General features: G+C 36.2%; 1 protein-coding gene across 5 annotated transcripts in view; it reads right to left on the reverse strand.

The window, feature by feature from the left end:
- ADGRV1 (adhesion G protein-coupled receptor V1) overlaps positions 1–17,326 on the reverse strand; it is a 297,036-nt gene that overhangs the window by 212,203 nt on the left and 67,507 nt on the right. For 4 of the 5 annotated variants that reach the window (XM_030004613.2, XM_030004614.2, XM_030004615.2 and 1 more), the window contains exons 34-45: positions 16,598–16,807; positions 12,459–12,589; positions 12,087–12,186; positions 9,789–9,968; positions 8,088–8,251; positions 7,423–7,516; positions 6,779–6,811; positions 4,652–4,730; positions 3,899–4,037; positions 3,238–3,379; positions 1,950–2,212; positions 212–387 (exon numbers count right to left, since the gene is read on the reverse strand). In XM_030004613.2, coding sequence (XP_029860473.1) covers positions 212–387; positions 1,950–2,212; positions 3,238–3,379; positions 3,899–4,037; positions 4,652–4,730; positions 6,779–6,811; positions 7,423–7,516; positions 8,088–8,251; positions 9,789–9,968; positions 12,087–12,186; positions 12,459–12,589; positions 16,598–16,807 — 1,711 coding nt within the window. The remainder of the gene's footprint in view (positions 1–211; positions 388–1,949; positions 2,213–3,237; positions 3,380–3,898; positions 4,038–4,651; positions 4,731–6,778; positions 6,812–7,422; positions 7,517–8,087; positions 8,252–9,788; positions 9,969–12,086; positions 12,187–12,458; positions 12,590–16,597; positions 16,808–17,326) is intronic. The other variant, XM_030004616.2, reaches the window with a different exon arrangement.

Consider the following 17,326-nt stretch of genomic DNA (forward strand, 5'->3'; position numbering starts at 1 on the left):
TAATGATGAATAGTCCATTTTAAGTGTTTTTCTGTTCTTTTGTATGGCAGTAATAGTATTTGACAGATAGTGTACTTTTCAAAATTACAGATGTTTTACAATTGGATTGCTGAATTTTCTTTAAAGGAATTTATAAAAAAAAAAATTGTAGAGAGATACCATCTCTATTGAATATGAAAAACCTCCCTTTAACTGAATCAGTGTTTAGTACCTATTTGTAACTGGATAGATGCTGAAAAGCCCTAGTGGAGCCTGGTTCTGTAATACTGTAATCATAGTTTGCACTCTTGTGCCTAGTCTGGCTCCTCCGGTTGGATTGAACAGGGTGACAATAAAGTGCTCATCCATTTCTGGTTCTTCATCCAGTATTGCAGAAATATGCAGCGTCTGACAAGAAAACAAGCATAGAAAGTTGTTGAGACTTGACAGCTAATGATGACACTACCCTATCAGACCATGCTACTCTTTCTATTCTTTTACTGTACGCCTTTGGATAGCACAGCAGGAGAATAGCAGCTCTTGAAACTGGAGAGGGCAGAAGTGAGGCAAGGATGGTTCAGGTTGAGGTTCTAAAGTCACCCCTCTGGTGACCTCCATTGGTGCAACACTAAAACGAGCATATCCAATTTTTTTTTTCCTTCTCCTTTTTTCTCCTCTCATCCTAAGACCCTCTGAAATGTAATAAGTTTTGATCCTTTTTTTCATACTTCAGTTCTCTACTTATTCCACACATTCTTTGGTAATTCATAGTCCCTGTACAGCAACCTGATCCCCTAACGCAGCTCAGTCAAGTTGGTTTTAATTTACTTTAGTTGGCAACTAAACTAGCTCCAGGGCAACAGGGTATTTCCACTAGTGGTGCTGGGAAGAAGGAAAAAAGGCAAGAATAGAGGGATGTTTGAAATGCGCCCTCTCTCTTCTTGGTGTTTCTTTCCCTCTACTGCACCACTGCGGATGAGAATAGGATCCTCTCAAGGTGGTCTCAAATTAGCAGAGAATTATCTAGAAATAGGTATGTGTTTTCACTATCATTTGGTGCTCATTGTCATCCTTCCCACTACGCAAACAGGCAAAAGTTACAGAGGTATGCATAGCTTTGCTACAGAAAAAAAAGTTAGTAATGATTGATCTGGAACTAAACTGAAGCTTACAACCTTTTAGATCCCTATTTACTCCTGCAATAAACCATATTTAGAGACTGTTTAAAGAAGTCTTTGACTTCCCACAGATCTGCTGCACTGGCCAGCACTGCAGTTCCAAATGCATTTATGTGTTTCCAGAAAGGTTTGTTTCAGATTCTACCCCACCAGCCATAATGTGCTAACCTGTTACTGACCCTAGCTTCACAGACAAAGTAAAATAAAATAAAAAAACCAAACTGCTATTAAATTTCAGAAGGGTCAGGATTTCACAAACATAAGCTAGCTCTTTTTCTAGCTGACGTTCTTGTGTGGACAGTACAGAGGCAGTGAGCTTAATACTCCCAGAAGAATAAGTTATTTTCTATTCCTAGGACATTGAGACCTGTTCACTTTTTGCATTTGCTGTAGCATACCCTGTTCAGTTCAGACCCACCTAAGTATCACGCTACAGAATGGGATTTTTACTTCAACCTTAACTATTTACACTTGTAAATTATCACAAAATTTCAAAGTTTGTGTTTCAGCTACATGCTGAATATATACGAAGAAATGTTCCTATGCATACATAAACATTATATACCCATCATATTGTTTTCAGTTTACCTCAACTATTACAAAGAGAGGAATATCTACAGAAGAGCACATTTAATGTTTAGGCACTCTCACTGCCATGACTCAATTTGCTCTGAGAATGAAGGAAAACATAAGAAACAAATAAATACAAGAAAAAACACAGACATTTCTGAAATCTTTCCAACAATTTCAAAAAAGCTTTCTTCACTTCTCTGGTAATAACAATCATATTACCTTGAATCTGACTCCCTCTTCCAGCACAATATATCCTTGAGAAGGGGTCAAATCCACTGATGCCTCTGAAGAATTAATTTCACTTACAAGATACTGAACAGTCACGGTACCAAATATTCCCTGAGGAGGTTCTCTAATAATACTTAATACTGCAACACTTTCCATCAAATGGAGAGCCGTTTGCTCTCTTAGGAAGAAGTGATCGCTGTTATTGAATGACAAAACTCCATGGCCATCATCATTGGCAAGTATAGTAATTGTGGCTTTTGAGAAATAAATAATGGAAATATTCTTTAATTAATATAGTAAAATATAATTGTACATATATACAAATAAAATACATACAAACACAAATCCATTCTTCCTTTAGTGTATATATAATGATTTTATGTCCATGATAATACATGAAAAGAATATGTAAGTATTTTACTTTATTTAGGAAGATTTCTAGGCAGGAAGAATCTAGACTCTCTTACTAAAAAGCTCACTTTCACACTTTTTGATTCCTTATTTTACACATTATCTTGTTAATTGCATAGACTTCATAGGGATGTTTAAGAACTTTCCAAAGGAGTATAAAGATCTACCATAGCAGGGTGTCATGGTTTAACCCCAGCCAGCAACTAAGCACCACGCAGCCGCTCACTCACTCCCCCTCCTCTCAGTGGGATTGGGGAGAGAATTGGAAGGAAAAAGGTGAAACTCGTGGGTTGAGATAAGAACAGTTCAGTAGAACAGAAAGGAAGAAACTAATAATGATAACAATAACAACAATAAAATGGCAATAATAATAATAAAAGGACTGGAATATACAAAACAAGTGATGCAAAATGCAATTGCTCACCACTTGCTGACCGATGGCCAGTTAGCTCCCAAGCACCGATCCCCCCAGGCCAGCTCCCCCCAGTTTATATACTGGGCATGACATCACATGGTATGGAATACCCCGTTGGCCACTTTGGGTCAGCTGCCCTGGCTGTGTCCCCTCCCAACCTCTTGTGCCCCTCCAGCCTTCTTGCTGGCTGGGCATCAGAAGCTGAAAAACCCTTGACTTAGTCTAAACACTACTTAGCAACAACTGAAAATATCAGTGTGTTATCAACATTCTTCTCATCTTAAATCCAAAGCATAGCACTGTACCAGCTACTAGAAAGAAAATTAACTCTATCCCAGCCGAAACCAGGACATGGGGCAATGGTGTTTTCTGAAATATGATTATGCAGAAGAATGAAATTAAAATGACTGCCATACAATTCCAAAGAACAAGAATGTTAAAACTAAGTTTTACCTGTTGTGTTGTCTCCTAATTCCAGCCCCAGAGAGGGATTTGTTAATATTAACTGGAATTTCTCATCACCTTCAGGAATATCATCATCAAAAATTGTAACAACAACAGATTTATTCCTTTCTCCATCAGCAAAAAAAAGAGTCTAGCATTGAAACACAGAAATCATTGAATACTTAACAGCTGTTAATGAACACAGAATTTTTCAACTAAGGGAAACAATTGTCTTAAATAGAAAGGAAAAGGAGGCAAGAAGAGCTATAATCTCTATGTCCCTTATAAACTGAGTGAAACAGAAGTTAAAAAGTCCAGCACATTGTAGAATGAGGACAAGCAAGAGCAATTTACTTTGACAGGTCTGTCGTAAAAAATATGAAACCTTGTATGAAATTTTATATGCTCTTTTCTAAGCAAAACTCTATTGAGATAGATGTCTGAAAGTTTACAGTGTGTCTTGTATGTAAAAATACTTCAGTATTTTAAAAGAAAGAAACAGTAAAATACGAAGACTAATTTTATCTCATTCTATTCAGATGACCAAAGCAATTGAAACAAGTTGAAAAGATCTAGCTGCACTACTGATCATTCTGCAGAACAGACAAGAAGACAATGTTTTGAGGAAGCTGAAGGAATGAAAAGTAGTAGATTTAGATTTGCTTCTTACCCTTGAGGTCACATTAAAATCCAAACCCAGCTGTGCCTCCAAATTTTGGGCATAAAAAAATACAGACACATTGCCATATGAACCTCTGTTTCGGTATGCCATTATTGTCAGATTCCCGTGAGATTCATTAACTTCAAAACTAAAACAAAAAGCAAGAAAAATTCTCAGTGCTCACTGAGCGTGTTCTTTTGAATAAGATATAGATAGTTGTTATACTTTCACTTCAAATCACTCCCTCTGCTTTATAAGAAAAAGGTATCATCACAGTATCAGCATCATCACAATGGTCTAATACAACCTTTTTACCTTTGTTTCTTATCTAAATGGAATTAAGCTATACGACATTGTGGTTTTTTCCTGGTTATGAGTGGCAGATTAAGCCCGTCTATGTTCATGGATGCCTTCTTTCTAGCTCCTGGAAGTTAGTCAGAGAAAAAGATCTGGGAGATGCCAGTGTGTATCGTTACATGGGTGTAGAGGCTGGGGGAGTGAGGAAAGTTCACAATACAAAAGGACAGCAGTGAAAGTTAAGTACATGGTAGCAAAAGATTTCTAAGTAAACATACTGTAAATGTTGGGTTTCAGTGTGGGAATTACTTTAACACTTTCCAGTTCTACTGAATTGAATGATGCTTTTCCATCTCAAAGATCTGGCCCTATTTTTAATAGGAGTTTTACTGTTAACTGAAAATGAAAATAATCTGGCAGCCCCAGTCACTGACACAGTGAGTTCTTCAAGGAGACAAGACTTACTTAGTAGTTTCCCATTCAATTACTCCGCTTACTCCATCACTAGCATCAATAATAATTTGAGAAGCTAAACCTTCCACATCTAAAATGGAAAACAGGACAAAAATGAAAGAACAATAAAGCACATTTTCATGATTTTCAAGAATAATAGAAGCATTTCTTAAATCTCTACTAGTTTTGTAGCAGAAATACATAATTTTCTGTTTCCAAAATGTGGAGGAGAAAATGGTAGCGGGCAAGATAATTGGAAAGGCTCAAAGAAAATCTGTCCTTACTACCTTACTATTCAAACTGCAACACAGTATCTTGAATTAATAATGCATACCGAAAAGACTAAAGAAAATTCAGAAAGCAAAAAACAACACAGAAAAATTAGGAAATGCAAAAAGCAAGATTTGTCATGGAATCTTCATTTGTCTTCATTGTGTGTGTTTATTATGATGACATGCAACATTTTGCAGACTGTGCCATTTTGAATATGGGAGGGAAAATGAGTAAGAAAGAATAATAAATGATGCAGTATTTCATCTCCTATTCACGTTTCAGTGCTTGATCATAAACCTTACTGGCACACACCTCAGATTCTGCTACAAATACAGAATTATTAATTTCTTTGTAGGTTGTTTATGTACTGTAACATTCTATGGCTCCATTAATACATATGTACCTTCACAATAACTCTGAAAGATTATCGTATGTATTGCACTGTGAAAATACTGAATAATAGATCAAAGCCAGAAATGTCCACTAATTTCAGGGACCAGAACTTGACAGTCAGAACTTAATTCTTCTGAGAAAATAGTGCCTTGATTTGTTCAGAGAACAGCACCGCATGACTACCTTAATTTACTTCAACTTACTTTTAATAAGACTGAAAAAGAAATGAAGAAAAGAATGACAGTTTCTACAACCAAACTGACTCCACTGAATCCGTAGTAAACATACTATAGTTAGATCCATAGGAAAGATTTCTATCTATTCAGATAAAACTGAATAAAAGTGAAAGGTCATTGCCATGAATCCAAACCTGTCACTATGAGGTAGTGATGAAGAACAGCAGTAGCTGCAAAACCTCTACACAAACAGCAGAAATGTTATTGATGTTTAGAAATCTGGAGGGAGTGCTAGCAATTACAGACCTTTCAGCTTCACTCCTAACCCGCATTTTCCCTTGTCCTGTCATAGTAAGATCAGTTCACCTAGGATCTGTAATACTTGGCTTTCAACATTCAGACCTCTTATTTCATGTCTGGCATCCTTCACCTCCCCTGATGTCCCCCTGCCCCCTCCCACAGCTTAGCAGTTTCTTGTATCCATTAAGTTTACTCCTCTTTCTTTCACCATTCTCAGCTGTTGATAATTTTCCTTTTTTTTTGATTCCTTGCCCTTTTGTATTTGAGTCAGGGTCTTTCTTCAACCTTTTCTAGACGATGGGAGCAAGAGGAGCATGGAAAAAACAACAGAACTGTCTTTATGGTTGCTGTTTCTGCTTCTTATCAGTGAAGCCTCAGATCAGAAATAAAGGTCACCTGAGTTCAGTGTGTTCAACTCTACATCACAGACATACCAGACTCACTCCACATATTGCAGGCACATGGCCATGATAGGAACAGCAAATGCAATATACTACGGATGTGTAGTATTGACTGCACATGCCTGTATCATGTACAGAACACCCACCCCTTTTGGTATTAGACACCTCCTAGAAATACTTCAAATACAGGCTATGGGATTGCTAGAAATCCTAAACAAATGCACTGCACCAACAAGAAGTTAAATTGTCAATCATAACAAATCAAAATAGACCAACAGGGAAAAAAAGATTAGAAAATAGTCTGATAACAGAATTTGTAGTGACATTTACAATGAGGACAAGTTTTTGCCTCATGGGTTAAAACTATTTGTTCATCCTAAGTACATTTAACCCAATGCAGATATTACAGCAGGGTTGAATGGTCACAATTCAAAGAGATTGCCAACCCCTTACAACAGAAGGTGAGACTATACAGCAATCAACACAATTTAGTTAAGAAAAATCCTCTGTAGTTACATGTTACTCTTTTTATGCTTTAGATTTTAGACTCAACTAATCACAGTCTCTACAGATCAGCAATGAGTCTTGCAAGTTACCTTTCAATCTGTAACGAATTAACTCTGTCACTTCTATAGGCATGCAAAGAAAAGGGAAAAGAGTCAAAGAAGATGTTAGAAATAATCAGTATAACTAGTCTCTAGTACCACAGGATAACCCAAGTGCCCTGAAAGCCAATGGCAGCTATACTACTGAATTCAGAAGCGGAATGAGGAGCTAACTAAGAAAATGATAAATGAAGTTCACTGGAAGAGTAGCAAAACCATAGGATATGACTCCTAAAAGTAAATCTGATAACAAGTAATAAAAAGAGACTTTTAAAAGAGTGAACAAAGTAATCACATAAAGTAATTTTTTTTACATTTTTGTTTCCATTATGTACTTGGAAATGAAAATCAGATTAACACAGTGCCAATAAAACTTTTCAGAAAATTGTTCTCTCCAACTGTTAATTACTAACTCTTCTATGAAAATTCCCTTATAATTTTTCCAGAGCTCAAAAAAGTAAGAAGAAAGTGAATAATGAAAAAGTTTGATATTCTACAATGTTTCTTTCAGAATATCCTGTATTGTTGGCATAGTGGACAAGTAAGTGGAATAACAATCATATGCCAGAGTAATAAAATCTGCATGCAATTAATATAAAAGAAAACCAAAGATAATTCTGTATAAGTGGTTTTACCCAGCCTAGGTGGGGAAGAAGTTGAATAGTTCATGATGAGTTCCACTGAAGTTAAATTAACCAAGAAGAATTCTTGCACCTCTGGCACATCATCCTGCAAAACACAAATTCAGTACATCCTCTTTTCATTTTCCTCTAAGAAACTGTCACAGAAATCACCAAAAAGCAACACAGTAGAAGTCTCTAATATTATAGCAACACTAGAATTAATTTATTTTTCCATTTTCCTGAAATACTTTTATTGTGTGTAAAATTTATTATCTTGAATGAATTGTGAAGACAGACATTATGTTTCATGAAAAAGACTCTGTGGTGAAACTAAACTATTCTTGTGAATAAACTTCTGCCCAGTTTTAAAGGCATAAACCCTAACCACTGAAAAAGTAAGAGCCTGTAGCAAGCAATGAATTACACTGTTCTGAATATCAGATAGTAAAGTCTTAACGAGACAGCTTAATTTCATTTATGCATAGGTAGAGCTGTTTTCTGTTATTATTTGTCCTTCTGTGATTTTAACATTAAGATAAAAGCCGCCTTTCTAAATGACAATGAGATATATAGCTTTAAGCAATATAAAGGTTGCAAGTTTCAGGTTCCAAAATATTCCTCTTCTGATCAGTATAGATCATACAGATATGTATAGAATGAAAGGGTTTGAAGCTTACCTCTAGAATAGTAATATTTATGGCAGCTGATGTTTCTCCTTCTTCCAAAATCAGTGAGTCAGAAACAGCTATATAATCAGCTCCTGGTTCAGCCAAGGTCCCTTCTGTTTGATTACTTAAGGTGAGCAATCCTGGAACTGTGGCATACGTAACATTGATAGCACCTGTTCAATTTGTAACAAAAAACCACATTTTTTTCAATTCTTATGTAATGCTCACTGGAATAGACAAAGAAAAGAGATCAAATGCTCATCCACAAAATGAAAAGCCTAACTGCAAAATAGAAGGATTAAAATATTAATCTGGAGCCAATGGAACTTTGTTACTGTTTTTAATGTGCTTTCAGTCCAGCCTTTGGTGATTTGTTTGATATCACAGGACTCAAAAAACATTAGGACCAAAGGTTTTCAGACATTGAAGTGCTGTGGACCACAAATGTTACATTGGTGAAGTACTACCTGGAACTTCTAATGTATTATTAATATCAGGTTTGGTGCCAAGGGAAGTAGAATGTTTCAGGAACAACTGAAAATATCTAAGAAAGGCTCTAAAGACAGTGCTGGGAAATACAGCTTAATAAACCTAGTTCCCTTCCCAGGCAGATTGACATAGACTTCAATAAAGAATAAAAATTAGGGGACACACTGATAAATGTTACCAAGGGAAAAAGTTAGCCATAATTTTTTTATAATAAAACCATGTCTCACTAAGCTGCCAGGGTAAGCCAAGTTGCAAATTTAGGGTGATCCTGGAGATAAAATGACAGATGAATTCAAAGCTAGTCTGTATGAAATAAAATATAAGGTATGAAGGAATCTTAGTTTTAATAAATAATGATGGACTTTAATTAAAGTAAGAGATCTTACATTTACTATGGATACTTTTATTAAAGCATTAGTTTCCTAAGTAGTGTTCCAAAAGTAAGTTAGATCCAGACTGATATTAAAAAAGAAATGGGAAAACAGAAATTTCATTAAAATGCCTCTACAAATCTGTGGTGTGTCCAGATCTTGAACACTTGTTGTAACTGGTCACTTCACTTCAAAACAGATATAACCAAAGAAACTAAGAGGGATTATCACTGGGGTCTCAATATAGTCTAAAAAGGTAAATAGGAAATGATTACACACATTATCTCACAATATAAGTCAAAATTCTCAGGCAACAAATAAAAGAAAATATTTTTGCACACAGCACATTATTGAATTCTGAATTAAGTACCACTTAATTTTATGGATGTCAAAAGACAAACTGATTTAAAACAGAGCAAGAAATTCTCAGAGGAGACATAAGTGGTCTGAATGCAACTTTTTCCATGGGACATTGCTAAGCTGCCAACTTCTGGAAGTTTAGAGGGGAAATATGTGGGAATGATCATTCCATACAAGCTCCTTTCTCGCATGGTTTTTATTTCTTCTGGAGAAACTAACACTTTGAGACAGATACATTAGACATAAAGGTAGTAACCCTAATAGCCAACCAGTTACATCACAGCTCCCAGACTCCTTGCTGTGGAAATGAGGGCTATGGCTCCAGTTTTTACTAGAACTTAGTTTCCAAGCCTGCAGTAAGAACCTAGAAGTTCTGCAAATACCAATTGTATCCAAGATTTTTCAAAATTTCCAGCCTCCCTGTCATGGCTTTCATTTGCCTAATGATTACCTAAACAGAACTTCCTTTCTCTTGAGTTATTATACAAACCTAGAGATCCAAATTCTCTGTTAATAAAAAGCTGAACCGTTTTGTTTTCCTCTGGAATTAAAACTACCCTGGATGGGGAAGCAAAATTCAAAACTCCATGTGGTTCATCACTAGCTTCTACTGTCAGGACAGCTTCATATCCTTGACTATCCAAAACAGCAGCACCTGAAGAAGAAACTCCTGCAAAATAATCAATGGAAAACAGTGAATAAAGTGTTATGCAACTAATTTTTCTGTCTTATATTACTGCTATTATTACATCCAAATAACAGTCAGTAACAGTGCAAATGAAATTAAACCAAATGAGCATTATGTGCTCACTGAAATTTATGGATGGTGTGGAACGTATATATATTTACGTTCTATAACAGACACAGGAACATAGTCACAACAGAAATTGTATGCATACTAAGTATATAGTCACAAAAACATATTACGAAATGAGGAAACTTAATGGGCCAGTGCCAAGTATCAACTGCTCTAAACTTCCTCCATTGTAAAACAAAAGAGAAAGTTTTCCCAGGAATTAACTCCAAAAGTTAAAATTACATTCAACTTCTCAATGATTCCATTAAGAAATTACTCTCTTTTCCTAATGTTGCTTTGATGAATAATTGTTGTTCTATTAATTCATGCTTATCCTGATGGATTACAAGAGTCAACAAATGATTCTGGCAAGTTGGTAAGGCACTTAGCTGCAACACAATCCATGTCCAGTTAGTTTGGTGTTTAGACATTAATTTCAGTTTAACAAAGGGTAGTTCAGAAGGGATGCGGTTTCATGCTTCTTTTCTCATTATAATTTGAATGGCAAGAATAAAATATTCTGACCTCCTTGAATTCAGAGACAGATCAGAAAGTCAGCTTGCAGCATGACAAGATTGTTTTAAAAGATAAAAATATCTGCTTATGTCATGGCAACTGTATCCATAGAATCATAGAATCATTTAGATTGGAAAAGACCTTCAAGATTATCGAGTCCAGCCATCATCCATGCCCACTAAACCATGTTCTGGAGTACCTCATCTATGTGCTTTTTGAATACCTCCACGGATGGTGACTCAACCACTTCCCTGGGCAGCCTGTTCTAATACCTGACAACCCTCTCAGCAAAGAAATTTTTCCTAATATCCAACCTAAATCTCCCTTGCCGCAACTTGAGGCCTTTTCCTCTTGTCCTGTCTCCAGTCACCTGACGGAAAAGACCGACCCCCACCTGGCTACACCCTCCTTTCAGGTAGTTGCAGAGAGCGATCAGGTCTCCCCTCAGCCTCCTTTTCTCCAGGCTGAACAGCCCCAGCTCCCTCAGCCGCTCCTCATCAGACTGGTGCTCCAGACCTTCACCAGCTCGGTTGCCCTTCTCTGGACACGCTCCAGCACCTCCATGTCTGTCCTGCGGCGAGGGGCCCAAAACTGAACACAGCACTCGAGGTGCGGCCTCACCAGTGCCCAGTACAGGGGACCATCACCTCCCTGCTCCTGCTGGCCACACCATTTCTGATACAGGCCAGGATGCCGTTGGCCGCCTTGGCCACCTGGGCACACTGCTGGCTCGTATTCAGCCGGCTGTCGACCAGCACCCCCAGGTCTTTTCCGCCGGGCAGCTTTCCAGCCGCTCTGCCCCAAGCCCGTAGCGCTGCGTGGGGTTGTTGTGACCCAAGCGCAGGACCCGGCACTCGGCCTTGTTGAACCTCACACAACTGGCCCCGGCCCATCGATCCAGCCTGTCCAGATCCCTCTGTGGACCCTCCTGCCCTCGAGCAGATCAACACTCCCGCCCAGCTTGGTGTCATCTGCAAACTTGCTGGGGGTGCCCTCGATCCCCTCGTCCAGACCGTTGATAAAGATATTAAACAGAACTGGCCCCAGTACCGAGCCCTGGGGAACACCGCTTGTGACCAGCCACCAACTGGATTTCACCCCATCCACCATCACTCTGTGGGCCCGGCCACCCAGCCAGTTTTTCACCCAGCAATCCAGACCACGTTAGTAAGCTCAAGTTTGTACTTAGTTACAGGGAAGCAAATAACCACTGAATTTAAACAGGTAGAGCTAAATCAGGTTTAAAACCAAATAAGGAAAACTGCAAAGACACTGTGGGGTTTATATATATATATATATATATATATGTATACACATAAGGATCAAGCCTGTTTCAATAAAATGTGAATGAACTTTGCACAGTTTACACCAGCTGCAGTATGCTTAGTTCTACACTTCCGAAAGGGATTAATAGATATGAATATATTACTACTAAATGGTAGTTTTAAGATATACCAGGCTATAGTTCCGCATTACCTTCTGTTTTGATGTTGTATAGGATGATCTGGTATTCTTCTTTTTCTTCAGGAATATGGTCATCCAGCAAGTGAACATACAATGTTGTATTCAATGTCTCCTATTTATTTTATTGATAAATTGATTAGTCATTATTGTATAAAATACAAGTGATACCACTCTATCATACGTATTTTGAATAACACCTTTAAGAAATGTAAAGTTAAAGTATTGAAAACTATAAACTCGCTCCAGTTTAGAACTCCAAGAGTAAAGGAGCAAGTAAATAACCAGACCAAGTAACAAAGACTGCTATAAAAGCACACTCATATTCTCAGCTCAGTTCTAATTACAATATTCTCCTGTAGCCATTAGCTTTGCTTATGGACTTACCTCAGGAAAAAAGAGTATTCCAGAATAGTTTTCAAAATTTTGTTTTACATTATGCCCGACTATCTTCCATTCAACAGTAACATTTCCCAGTCCTGGGGCAGTTCTTACAATATGGAATTGCAGTTGTTCTCCTAGGAACAAAGGATAAGATGCAATATTTTGGGGTTTCCTCTCCTACACATCAGTTACAAAAATGAGAAGCCAAAAACATGCATCACAGTTAAAATAATTTTTCTTAAAGACATTAATATTATATGTATAACACATTTGTTCTTAATACTGAAACAAACAACCCAAACCTAAACTCTTTCTTCCTGTTTTTTTCTGGTTTTAGTCTACTGTTGGAAAGAACTATCAAAATGTGAGGGAACCTGGTACAGATGAATAACTTAGAAAGTAAATGCCCATCAAAACATGCACAAACAGAAGAGCAATACCTGTCAGTGAACTCCACAAAACAGTAAATGCTGTAAGCACCAGCTATAACACAAATAGTTTTCTACAATAGCTAACTGGCAAGGAATATACGTTTTCCTAACATTTGCAGTGTCTTGTGACTTTAGATAGTGCATGTAGAAAAATGCTTATAATTACCTGTAAGTTCCATTTATGTGAGTTTGAACTTATAAATATCATCAGTGTTAAAAAAATCCAGAAAATGATAACATTTAATAATTTATAATTTTTAAAATAACATTTTTTAAAATATATTTAATAATTTGTATTTTAAAATTTTAATAACTTCTTCTAATTTCTGGGATAATTAGTATCAATTGACAATGTGCATCTATAAGAAGCAACTATGTTATTTTCCACATTTGTAGCATTTAACCCAATGGGCACTTTAATTAAAAAGAGTAAAATCCTTAGAAATCTTTGTAAAATGAAGAAAATTTCTGTAATTTATATAATATTAAATATTTATAAAAATTTATAAAATGTATATAGTTTATCTAATATTAAATATTTTAAATATGGCCATGTGAAATTAACATGTTATATGAATATGAAATAGATCAGCAGGTAAAACTGGTAATATTATGCAATACATTCACACTAGAGAACCGATGTTTATTTATAATATGTAAGTGTATTGCATCCATATGTCAACAGCATTTTTCAAGTCTGCGTAATTTAAGTTTGCCAGTATGTACAGTGTTGCATTGGCTTTCAAACACATGAAATATGCAGAAAGCTGTAATACTGAGATGTCTGGAAATAGTAACACATTATATTTCTTTTGCTTACTAAAGAATGGAGAAAACTAAACAAAAATTTGCCAGAATGTATTCTAATGATGCAAAACCAGAAATCTGACAAACTTAGTTCCATCCCCAACTGACTGAATAAGTCTTTTTTAGTATTCCTATAAACTGACTTGAATTTTTTTCACTGTTGCAAAATCTGGAAATAATTCCCTTTTTTGATTTGTGTTACGCAGTCACTTAGAAGCAACCCTGTTGAGAAACATTGAGATACGTCTATGAAAGTGAAAGAGAAGAGGTGGTGTTATGTGGCTTCTTACTCCATGGCATAAAGAGCTGAGCAGCCCAGCTAGTCTCTCTGATTCTGTAATTTAAAGAGCATCAGGTTAGGATGCTATCTGCCTATTCCAGTATATTATATTGCCGGACAGTGTTGTACAGCTAAAACTTGCAGGAACAATTTGAATATTGTTGAGACGTGTTCTTTTTTAGGTAAGAAAATATTAGAGAGATGCATGTATATTGGCTACCAATGACAGAGATATGAACAACTAACTTCAAGAGACCTTAATATAATTAATTAAAATATAAAATTGTGAAGAAGTAATACAAGAATTTTATACACCCATTTTCAAATAAATAGAATTAGTCTTTGTTATTCAGCCTCAACATTTCAAACTTCAGTTAAGCCTTGGAGATGTACCAACGTTCATGTCTTTGTCTTAAGTTGTTCCATATTGCTTCTAAGAGAATAAAAGAATCCAAAATTTATTGACATCACAAGGATTCTGCTTCTACAGTCAGATATCTGAGGATAGAGTGCCAGTTTACAGGTTCCCCTGAGGCTAATTTATCATATTGTTTAACACTGCACTTAAATCCATTCTATTTTATTTGAGAATTTTGCACATCCATTGCAAACAAATAAATATTTAACAGAAAAATGGTTACTTTAGTACCATTGCAGAATGCATAATTTAGACAAAGCTTATTTCAATACAACATTATGTAATACAAAGAATTTTCACTGAAGACTGGGACAAAATGCTTTATGATGCAGAAGCCTATTACACTGTAATCCAAACACTAAGAAACCTGAAGCACAATTCATCATAATTACAGACCCCAAGTAGTTTATTACTGACCCATGTTTCTTGGTCAGCTTTACCAAAACCTTTGGTATCCCCATCCAGAAAGAAATAGTAATACAAGATTTCTGAAAATTGAAAGTGTTACTAGGTTAACTTCACTATTTTGTTTTAAAGTTTTTAATATTTAACCATGTTATCCAGTTCTTTAGATTTTTACATTTCTCAGGGAGATGGGGGCCTCAGCCATCCTCCTTCCTTATTTCAAGCTGCCGTTCATTTTCCTCTGATACAGTCACAGCCACACAACTGTTGCATGTCTCTGCCTGCATTAAAATACTACCCTTGCCCTCAATAAGGTGATAAGTAATATGCACAGCTTGAGAATAATACGCACAGCTTGAGAATAATACAGATTTGCTTGACAGAAATTGTTCAACAATACAATAGATATAAAAGATAATCATATTTGGATTTATGACTGATAAATTTTCTTTTCAGAACAAAAAACCCTTGATACTGAAAATGAAATAAAAACACTGAAATCATCTAAAGGCCTTAGCTCATTCTTCTTTTATAAAAGGGAATTACTTTGGTTGTTTTTTCTTGCTGTAAGACAATGCACTATTTTTCACAAGCTGGAGGAATTGGAATCAAGTCATTTCCAAACTACAGCAGAGTATTGAAGCTCCAAATGGCCAGCATTTGCTAGCATGCTGTGAATAATATTTAACCAGCGGAAAGTATTCAGGGTGATCATAACCTTTGGGAATGAGGCAGTTTGTATTAATTCCTTGTGCTCATTAACGGCTCCTCTTAGCCTGCCAGATTGCAGCTGGCTTGGCAGGCTGATCAGAACCATTAATGTGGAGGAATAAAGGATGAAAACCAGGCACACACTAGCACAGAAGTAACACAAACCATTTCTAGATAAAAAACAAAAGGTTATGATGCCCTTTCATTTCTGGAAAAAAAAGCAGAACACGTTTGGTTGAGAAAGACTTTTTTCTTCAAACAGAAAATGCAATGCACACATTCCTGGACAGCAAGTTTCTGTTTTGTTAACTTTCCCTGCTCATCAGCTTACACGTCAGAGAATACGATACTGCAATACATTGAGATTCCAGCAAAAGCTGCCAAAAGCAATCACCATTAGTACTGTTATTATCCTATGCAAAACTGCATCAAACCTTAGATCAAACATGCAACGCACTCTTTTAAAGCACTAGTAGAAACCTTTGGTCCATATCTAATTATCATTGTTTTTTCTCAAATGTCATGACTGAGTGATGACAGCAAGATTGCTACATTCGTAAATTAGCTGCCATGAAAAAGCATAAACAGAAAATCTTAAAACAGCAGGTTATTGAGTCAGGAAAAGGGAAGACGAGATCCTAATCTTTCTGTAGGAATATTTTCTAGAAGATTTAAAGTGAATTGTAAGTCACTGATAGATGAGATTTTCTTATGACTACTAATAGGTGTGTATGATGGGAGTTATATACAGTTCTGGAATATGGTATAAATGAGTAAGACAAGAAATGCTAAAGGGAGCTTTGAAATGCAATACCAATAGAAGCAATGCATGAGCTTCAGAAAAAAGGAAAGCACAGATGATGATATATAAAATGGTTTTGGAAATGCTGTGCTCTTCCTTTCCCCTTTAAGTGCTACACTTGCAAGTGTTAAAATTCAAAGAAATACATGCCAAGTATATGGTTAGAGCTGCTTGCTGGCATTCTTTGAACAGCGATACAAGCAATCACTGTGAGTTATTATCAACAGAAAGCACGGCAATGGACGCTAATGTTAAACAAACTCAGTGTGACCAACACAAAGAACCCACCTTCACGACCAATAACAGATCTTGAGGCTGTCTGGAAGCTAATAATTCCTGCCACATTGTCACTTGCCAGAATAATCACTGTGACAGTGTCAAAACTGGGCAGAATCCGACTCCCTCCTTCAGTATGGACCAGGCTGATTATGATACTTTCATTATCCTCTGGCTCTGGATCATCTAAAATGGTCAGCGTGACCACCTTTTTTGTTTCCCCTACAAGGAGAAGAACACAGACATACTTATGTGTGCACATGGAAAAGACATTAAAGACTTAATCATCTCCTTTTGCAGGAAATACTTAAAAAATATAAAAAAGGACACGAAGCATATTTATTTATTTACCTGTCTAGAAGTTACTGAATGTCATTATGAAGTTTTATTCAATTACTACTGAAAAGTTACTTTAGGGCAATGTAATTATCAAATTATTAAATATACTATGTAGAAATTAACAATGCAGGCATAATTTCTGAATGTCTACAATTCTTTATTTGCATTGTAAGTTCTCTGCATTAAAACGGGCTGTCATTGTGTTAGTTACTTGTCTTCTGGACTATCCATGAATGATAATGTAAACAGCAAACATGATCAATTACCAGTCTCTGTAATCCATTATACTTTACAACACAATCCTTTTGCTCAGTGCATGTGCATAACCTGTGTTTTATGATTATGAGAATATCAGTTTACAAGATACGCATATTTCTTGCTAAATTGTCTTTCAAAATATTT

The sequence above is a fragment of the Aquila chrysaetos genome, chromosome Z (assembly GCF_900496995.4).
Source record: "Aquila chrysaetos chrysaetos chromosome Z, bAquChr1.4, whole genome shotgun sequence".
Taxonomy (NCBI): domain Eukaryota; kingdom Metazoa; phylum Chordata; class Aves; order Accipitriformes; family Accipitridae; genus Aquila; species Aquila chrysaetos.